Source organism: Stomoxys calcitrans, chromosome 5, assembly GCF_963082655.1.
Source record: "Stomoxys calcitrans chromosome 5, idStoCalc2.1, whole genome shotgun sequence".
In the NCBI taxonomy this organism is placed as follows: Eukaryota; Metazoa; Arthropoda; class Insecta; order Diptera; family Muscidae; genus Stomoxys; species Stomoxys calcitrans.
The window spans coordinates 46066240-46076123 of NC_081556.1; the positions used below are offsets into that span (position 1 = coordinate 46066240).

General features: G+C 39.6%; 1 protein-coding gene across 1 annotated transcript; it reads right to left on the minus strand.

Annotated features, from left to right (window-relative positions):
- Positions 1-249: 249 nt before the first annotated feature.
- LOC131997605 (trypsin alpha-4-like) lies at positions 250-1142 on the minus strand. Its single transcript, XM_059368593.1, has one exon. The coding sequence runs from the start codon at positions 1114-1116 to the stop codon at positions 340-342; it is 777 nt and encodes a 258-aa protein (XP_059224576.1). The 5' UTR covers positions 1117-1142; the 3' UTR covers positions 250-339.
- Positions 1143-9884: the final 8742 nt, after the last annotated feature.

The window sequence follows — 9884 nt, forward strand, 5'->3', positions numbered from 1 at the left end:
TGAAGAGTTTTCTGCAGTCCTTCCTTAGACCAACCAGCTATTGGGTCCACCATGGCGGTCGCTGTTTGCGCCTTAGCTTGGCACTAGGGTTTAAAATTGGTGTAAGAGGGAGGGTCCGCACCCTTCGGATATCAAAAAATGTAGTGAAAATTTCATGAAAATCGGTTCAGCCCGTTTTTACCTGTCACAGGACAAATCCTACAGGGAACCTGTCCCATTTCCCGTAGGGAAACAAACAAAGCGCAACAATTTATTTTTTATATAATAGAAGAAAGATAGATTTTTTAGTTTATATTCTTTATCACAATTCCACAACAATGTAACATTCTTACTAGCTATTTAAACTTTGAAAGCGGCTTCCAAAACCCAGGATCGAAGAGCAGCAACATCAGCATAGACACCAGGATAGTTGGCCCAAGCGCAACCATAACCCCAGGATACGACACCAACCAGTTTGCCACCAGACACCAGTGGGCCACCAGAGTCACCTTGGCAAGAATCCTTGCCCACCGAATAGGCACAGATCATGGTGGGAAGAATGTTCGTGCCATAGCCATAAGTGGAAGAGGCACAATCTTCACGGCTGACAATGCTGAGATCAACGTATTGCAAAGTGGTGGGTAGTGTAGAACCTCCGGATTGTAAAGTACCCCAGCCAGAGACAACGGCGGCAGCACCACTAGCAGGAGCCTTGGTAGCCAATGTGATCGTTTTTACGGTGGAGCTGAAAGTGAGGGAAGAGCTCAAACGGATGACAGCAATATCGTTGGTCATGAGGTTGGAACTGTAGCCTTCATGATTTTTGTAGGCAGCTACGGATACCAAACTTCCGCCAGCATTGTAGGTGGTGGAACCAGCACGGACCTTTAGGATGGAGGTGGGGACACCTCCTTGCAAGCAATGGGCAGCGGTAATGATAATTTTAGCAGAGTAGACAGAGCCACCACAAGAATGAGAGCCACTGCGCTGGAGAGAGACTTGCCAGGGGAAGGCACTGATTGTGGTAGCTTGACCACCCACAATGCGGCCATCTAATTGGGGCAACATACCCCTGGGGATTTCGGCGGCCAAGGAGGCGCAGGCTACAGCTGACAATAAAATCACAAACTTCAACATGATGTACGATATGGTTATCGCTGACTATTCTGGGCGTTCGATGGATGTATTTATATTAAAAAAAAAATCTATTGCACTCATCAACAAGGCGTCACATTGTCAATGATTGTCTTAAGCCTTGTAATATTTTGCTAAGACCACATATTTTGCGAAGAGAAGTTTATTTGGTAGGTGGCTTTCAGGAGTTATCGCAAACACTTTGTCCAAAATGAAGTAATGCTCTTAATGCACTTTTAATAGCGCCGACTATTATTATACCCACCACCGAAAGATGGTGGTATATTAATTTTGTCATTCTGTTTGCAACATATCGAAATATACATTTTCGACCCTATAAAGTATATATTTTCTTGATCAGCGTAAAAATTTAAGACGATCTAGCTATGTCCGTCCGTCTGTCTTTTGAAATCACGCTACATTCTTTTAAAAACAGAGATATTGAGCTGAAACTTTGCACAGATTCTTTTTTTGTCCGTAAGTAGGTTAAGTTCGAAGATGGACTATATCGGACTATATCTTCATATAGCCCCCATATAGACCGATCCGCCGATTTAGGGTTTTCGGCCCATAAAAGACTCCCTTAACATCCGATTTTGCTGCAATTTGGACCAGTGAGTTGTGTTAGGGGTTTCGACATTTTTTTCAATTTGGTTCAATCTGGAACAGGTTTGCTGAAATTTGAAACAGTGAGAGTTCAATTTGACCCTGATCGGTCCAGATTGGTCTATATAGCTGTCGCCGATCTCTCGATTTAAGGCCTTGGGCCCATAAAATGTGCATTTATTGCCCGATTTAGCCAAAATTTGGGACAGTAAGTTATATAAAGCCCCTTGACCTCCTTTTGCAATTTGGCTCAGATCGGCCCAGATTTGGATAAAGCTGCCGTATTGACCGATCTCTCGATTTAAGTTTTTGGGCCCATAAAAGGCGTATTTATTGTCCGATGTCGCCAAAATTAGGGACAGTGAGATAAGTTGGGCCCCTCCACATCTTTCTGCAATATGGCATAGATCGGTTCAGATTTGGATATAGCTGCCATATAGACCGAACTCTCGATTTAAGTTTTTGGGCCCATAAAAGGCGCAAATTATTTTCCGATGTCTCCAAAATTAGAGGCGGTGAGATAAGTTGGGTCCCTCGACATCTTTCTGCAATATGTCATAGATCGGTCCAGATTTGGATATAGCCGTCATATAGACCGATCTCTGGATTTAAAGTTTTTGGCCCATAAAAGGCGCATTTTTTGTCCGATGTCGCCAAAATTTGGTACAGTGAGTTGTGTTAGGCCCTTCGACATTTTTTTTTCAATTTGGCCCAGATCGGTCCAGATTTGGATATATCTGCCATATAGACCGATCCCTTGATATAATGTTTTTGGGCCATTAAAGGCGCATTTATTGTCCGATGTCGCCAAAATTTGGTACAGTGAGTTGTGTTTGGCCCTTCGACATTCTTCTTCAATTTAGCTCAGATCGGTTCAGTTTTGGATATAGCTTTTTATAGACCGATCTCTCGATTTAAAGTCTTGGACTCGTAAAAGGCGTATTTATCAAAATTTGGGACAGTAAGTTATGTTAGGCCCTTCGACATTTTTTTTTCAACTTGGCCCAGATCGGTCCAGATTTCGATATAGCTGCCATGTAGACCGATCTCTCGATATAATGTTTTTGAGCCATTAGAGGTGCTTTTATTGTCAGATTTCGCCAAAACTTGGGACAGGGAATTGTGTTAGGCCCTTCGATAGCTCTCCTCAATTTGGCTCAGATCGGTTTAGATTTGGATATAGCTGCCATATTGACCGACCTCTCGATTTGAAGTCTTGGCCTAATAAAGAGCACATTTATAATCCGATTTCGCTGAAATTTGACACAGTGACTTATGTTAGGCTTTTCGACATCCGTGTCGTATATGGTTCAGATCGGACTATATTTGGATATGGCTACCAAAGAGACTAATATTTTGTTCTACAAAATTGAACAATGACTTGTACTTATTAGACCTCTCAAAATCCGTGTCGAATTTGGTCCAAATCGGACCATATTTCGATATAGCTGCTATGGGGGCATAAATTATGCATTTTTCATCGGATTATGACGAAAGGGGTTTCATGTATACCCAAGGTGGTGGGTATCCAAAGTTCGGCCCATCCGAACTTAACGCCTTTTTACTTGTTTTTACTATGTATTTAATTTTAGAAAAGACCACTAGTTGTCATGCCTATCCGCTGTGCAAAGGCCTAGATTCAAAATCCAGCAAGAAATCTCCATATCATATTTAATGATAGTTATTAAAGCTCTGTATAAGTTTTTTTTTTAAATTTCCGTAGAAGAAAGTAGAAAAAAATGTTAGCAAAATATTAGGTGTTTTTGTTTGAGGATATTGCGGTATAAAATTCTCAATTTTTTCCAAATAATATTAGAAATAATGTTCTTAAAACAATATTTCGAAATTTGTTTAAAATATTTTCGGGAAAATTATTTTTTGAGACAAATATTTTTCGAGAAAATTATTTTTCGATAATATTTGTTTATCTAAGCCTCTCACAAATGTTATTAAGCGAAGGGGCTATTGATTGCAGTATGTGTTTATCTAAACTTCTACAAGTTGGTATTTGGCATATGGGGTTTCCATACTATAAATAAGCAAAGTCTCACCAAATGCCAAAACAACCATGTAGTGAAAAAATGTTATGAAGACCATAAATCCCATAAATCCTTTGGTGTTTTCTTTGCAGAGATTTCTGCAATTTAATAAAAAAAAAACTCAATAATAAAAAAACTCTCAAGTGCATGTTTTGCTTCTTTTCAACGCTTAATAACTACGATAAGACCTTGAGAGCTCCTCGTCCAACCAATGTAACTGAAGAGACCTTATCAAATAATTACAACGATTTAATTGCATAAATTTCCAAACAAGAACAACAACAACCACTGCAAACAGAGATAATGAAACCCCCTGCGCATAGGAGTTTTGATATAAATACACCCATGTAGGACCCCAACCAATCAGTGATTACAGTGATTGCTTTAATCAATTTCGATCATCATGTTGAAGTTTGTGATTTTGTTGTCGGCCATTGCCTGTGCCTTGGCCGCTCAGGTCCCTGAGGGTATGTTGCCCCAATTGGATGGTCGCATTGTTGGTGGTCAAGCCACCACAATTGGTGCCTTCCCCTGGCAAATCTCCCTTCAGCGCAGTGGCTCCCATTCTTGTGGTGGCTCTGTCTACTCGGCCAACATCATTATTACCGCTGCCCATTGCTTGCAAGGTGGTGTCTCCACTTCCATTTTGAAGGTACGTGCTGGTTCCACCACCTGGAATGCTGGTGGTAGCTTGGTAACTGTGGCTGCTTACAAAAATCACGAAGGTTACAATCCTTCTTCCATGATGAACGATATTGCCGTTATCCGTTTGAGTTCTTCTTTGACCTTTGGTCCCAACATCAAGACCATAGAACTGGCCACCAAGGCTCCCGCTGATGGTGCCGCCGCTGCCGTCTCTGGCTGGGGCACTTTGCAATCTGGTGGCTCCACCCTTCCCACAACTTTGCAATTCGTTGATCTCGAGATTGTCAGCCAAGAAGTGTGCGCCTCCTCCTCCTACGGCTATGGCTCCAACATACGCCCCACCATGATCTGTGCCTACACCAAGGGTAAGGATGCCTGCCAAGGTGACTCTGGTGGTCCCTTGGTATCTGGTGGTAAATTGGTTGGTGTTGTGTCCTGGGGCTTTGGCTGTGCCTTCCCCAAGTTCCCCGGTGTATATGCTGATGTTGCTTCCCTCCGCTCCTGGGTGTTGGAAGCTGTTCGCTCCGTTTAAAGAATTTATAATTTCATAAAATATTTTTAAAATTAGCACAAACTATAATAGAACATTAAATATTGGGCTTTTGACTTACAGAAATTAAATCCTTTTTATTTTTCTGCAGTATGAATGGGCATGTGTCAAAGAAGGGGGGTGTTGCATTGCAACACTCAATACTCATAAGAAAAGAAAAAGGCCAAAAGTTTACATTCTGAGTCGATTTGGCCGTCTGTCTGTATGTTCAATATTAACATAAAAGAAAGGGAAAAACTTGAACATGTCATTACATTTCGCCTTGTTTTCAAACTTTAACAAATTGCTTGTCTGGGTTTGAGATCAATGCCGGGGTGGAGATAACATTGAACAGCTATTTTTAAGGGCTAGGGGCTACTTAGGGCCGTTGAAGTGTTTTGATGACGTTACTCCTCATTAATACCAACTGATGATAGAGACGTTTCTGACCAACCAAACAGCACCATGGTCTATGAACGAAAATAATTACAAACCAGTAAGGAAGGGCAAAAGACGTGCGGTGCCGACTGTATAATACCATACACCTACCTTATAAGTACAATGTGGGAGCTATATCCAATTCTGAGCCAATTTTGATGGACCTCGGTGAGCAAATAAGTTCAAACTGTGATAACTTCGTTTGACAAATTACAACATTATTGCAAATTACCCAAAATCTGACGAACATAAATATGGGAGCTATATCTAATTCTGAATCGATTTCGAGCAAACTTCTTAGATAATGTGATAGTCGTCGAGGAAAGCATTGTGCAAAATTTTGGCAAGATTGATCAAACAATGCGCTTGAAGTGGCTCTTGGGGTGAAAATCTGGCGATATGCATATTTGACAGCTATATCTAAATCTGGGCCGATTTCTTTGAAATTCGCCAGTAGTATCGAGAGTCATAAGAAAATCCTTTCTGCAAAATTTCAAGAGAATCGGTTAAAGAGTGAGCACTTTCTTGCAATATTTCTCAAAATCGGACGAACATATATATGGGAGCTATACCTAAATCTGAACCGATTTCGAAAAAATATTTCAGATACTGTGGCAGTCGCCGAGGAAAGTATTTTGCAAAATGGGTCAATAAATGCGCTGGCTGTGACTCTAGAAGTTAAAATTGGGCAATATACATATATGACAGATATATCTAAATCTGAATCGATTTCTATAAAATTCATTCACAATGTCGAGAAGCAAGAGAAAATCCTTCTTACCATATTTCGAGAGAATCGATTAACAAATGACTATGAACAAATGAAATATTACTGCAAATCGGACGAGTGCTATGTCTAAATCTGAACCGATTTCGAAGTCGTCCAGGAAAGCGTTGTACAAAATTTTGGGAAGATTGGTCAATAAATGCGCTTGCAGGGGCTCTAGGAGTGAAAATCGGCGTTGACAAATTTTTATAGATATATAAGATATAGATAAGATATAGAGTATTGAGCCCATAAAAGGAGCATTTTTCATCCAATTTTAATGAAATTTGAAACAGTGGGTTTTATATATAGTTAACTAGATTCCTTGGAAAGCACTGCATCCAACTTTGGACGTCGCACAGTGGGATGAGGGAAAATAATAAGTGGAAATAAGCCTGCCATTTTGGAACGCCATGCAAAAAGTCAGGGCACTAGAAGTTCCAGGGGCTCATTGGTCGGCCTTCAAAGTTGGTCACCTCGGCTCTACAAAATTTTGTTCGGGCTGTCAAAAGTGCATTTACGATGCGTCGTAGCGGCACTGGTTATCGTTAAGCGATCGCAATACATTTCGTATTTTGCTTATTGTGATCAAAAGGAACAAAATGGAGGGTATGCGTTTCTCTATTGGCAAAAAAATTGTCTCCTCTTAAGCTTGGGACGGTCTAATGTACTAGTACATATATCAATCAGAGGAAACCCGATTGAGATAGCCTCAGAGAATATGCCAATCGCCGCTATGGTGAGCTACATGCTACCTCAGATATGCATATTGCTCAGAAGAAATTCTGAGACATCATATTGCAGCAACCGCTCGCTTTATGCCAGCCGGTCGAATACCCCATGCGCGCTCAAAATTCCAGGGTAGGCCTTGGAATTCGCAGACGAAAGTGCTGAGATTAATTTCTCCGATCCTGCTGATCCCAGAATGGGGGAACTTAATCTGAAAATCAACTTAAGTACCTGTATTGCCAAGCTTTGGTCTACTGTTAAGTCTCTTTAAATCCCCGTTAGAAGTGAGTCACTTTGTTCGACGAAACTGTGGCTGATCCGAATAGATGCGCCAAGTTGTTCAAGCGTTAACTTATTGAACATCTCAATAGAAAGAGATAAACCGTTCGCCCACAGAACAAAATTTTAGATTTTTCTGCATTCGTAGGATTTTAGCAATGACAACGAGCCAAAGAACCAAAACTCTAAATTAGAGATGCTATTTTTATACCCACCACCATAGGCTGGTGGTATACTAATCTAATCTTTCCGTTTGTAACACCTCGAAATATTGACCTAAGACCCTACAAAGTATATATATTCTTGATCGTCTCGACATCTTGAGTCGATCTAGCCATGTCCGTCCATCCTTTAGTCAAAATCACGATAGTGTTCGAACGTGTAAAGCTAGCCGCTTGAAATTTTGCACAGATACTAACTATTGATGTAGGTCGTTGGGGATTGCAAATGGGCTATATTGGTTCAGATTTGGATATAGCTCCCATATGAACCTATCTCCCGATTTGACTTCTTGAGCCCCTCAAAGCCGCAATTTTTATCCGGTTTGGCTGAAATTTTTTATTTTATTTTGCACATAGTGTTTTGACTTACGACTTGGACATAGTTTTCTTTTATGATTTCCAATAACTGTGCAAAATACCGTTGAAATCGGTTAAGAACTTCATATAGCTCCCACATGAACCGATCTCCCGATTTAACTTCTTGAGCCCATGGAAGCCACAATTTTCATCCGATTTAGCTGAAATTTTGCACATAGTGTAACAACTGTGCCAAGCACGGATTAAATTGGTCTATAACCTAATATAGCTCCCATAGAAACCGATCTCCCGATTTTACTTCTTGTGCCCCTGGAATCCGCAATTTTTGTCTGATTTGGCTGATGCGGTGCATGCGTTGTTCTTTTATGATTTCCAAAAACTAAGTGCGGTTCAAATCGGTCAAGAACCCGATATAGTTCCCATATAAACCGATCTCCCGATTTGATTTCTTGAGCCCCTGGAAGCCTCAATTTTCATCCGAATTGGCTGAAAATTTGAACATAGTATTCTGTTATGACTTTCAACTATTATCCTTAGTAAATTCCAAATCGGTCTATAGCCTGGTATGGCTACCATTTAAACCTATCTGCCAATTTGACTTCTTGAGTCTTTACAAGCCGCAATTTTTGTCCGATTTGGCTAAAATTTAGTGTTCTGTTTCGACTTCCAACAGCTGTGCCAAGTCCGGTCCAAATCAGTTTATAACCTGATATAGTTTCCATAATCCTTGTTTGGTTAGAATTTGGTCATCAGAATTTGCTTATCTAATCTATTGATTTTCAATTGAAATTGAAGGGTCGCGTGGTCTATCTGTTTTTTTTTTAACTATTTGTTTTGTGCCATATTCATATCAATATTGTACACACCTACTTAAGAGATAATATTTTTAAATCAAATGTTTGTTTTTTGGTTTTATTTTAAGCCTTTTAAAGTACAAAAAAACTTTCGGGTTTTTTAGTGAAATTATCTAAGTAAAATTAATATGCATAGCTTATATAAGGTTATAATTGGTCAATCTGAGGAAAAGGTTTTCACAACAAACGTAAAGACGTCAGGGTGGGTTAGTGACATTTTGAAATAAAATAAAATGAAAAACAAGTAAAATGGCGTTAAGTTGGGCCGGGTCGAACTTTGGATACCCACCACCTAGGGTATATATGTAAACGACTTTTCGTCAAAATCCGGTGAAAAATGCATACCTTATATTCCATAGCAGCTATATCGAAATATGTTCCCATTTGGACCAAATACTAATAAGAACAAGTCATTGTTTAATTGTGTATAACAATATATTGGTCTTTTTAGTAGCTTTATGTAAAAATAAACCGATCTGAACCATAAACCGATCTGAACCATATACGAAAAGCCTAACATAAATCACTGTGTCAAATTTCAGTGAAATTGGATTATAAATGCGCCTTTTATGGGGCCAAGACTTTAAATCGAGATATCGGTCCATATGGCAGCTATACCCAAATCTGGACTGATCTGAGCCAAATTGAACTGGGATAACGACTGGCCGAACACAACTCGGTTAATAAATGTGGCTTTTAGGAGCCTAAGACCCTAAATCGAAGGATCGGTCTATATGGGAGCTATATCCAAAACTGGACCGATCCGAGCCAAATTGACGAAGGATGTCGAAGGATCTAACGGAACTCACTGTCCCAAATTTCAGCAAAATCGGTTAATAAATGTGGCTTTTGTGGGCCTAAGACCCTAAATCGAAAGATCGGTCTATATGGGGGCTATATAAAGATATAGTCCGATATAGCCCATCTTCGAACTTAACCTGCTTATGGACAAAAAAAGAAGCTGTTGCAATGTTTCAGCTCGATATCTCTATTTGTGTGTCTAGATCGTCTTAGATTTTTACGCTGATCAAAAATATACAAGTTTATAGAGTCGGAAATGAATATTTCGATGTGTTGCAATCGGAATGATTGCATTGGTGGGTATAAAAAACAAAAATGAATTTATCAATTAAAGAGGAATTAATAATCTTAGTTGATCCGTAAAGAAAAGAAATTAAGGTAAGTATAAAAGAATAAAAATAAATAAATAAATGAGTCTTAACATTCATCAACTTAACACAGTAAAATGTTTCCAAAGTCTGGTTTTAAATGTTGTCGAGTTACTGAGTAATTGCAGATCGTTAGGAAGTGAGTTTCAGAGACGTACAGCGAATATGAACACATGCC

Coding starts and splice junctions, on each gene's coding strand:
- LOC131997605 (XM_059368593.1), bottom strand. CDS start 1,116: ATGTTGAAGTTTGTGATTTTATTGTCAGCTGTAGCCTGCGCCTCCTTG.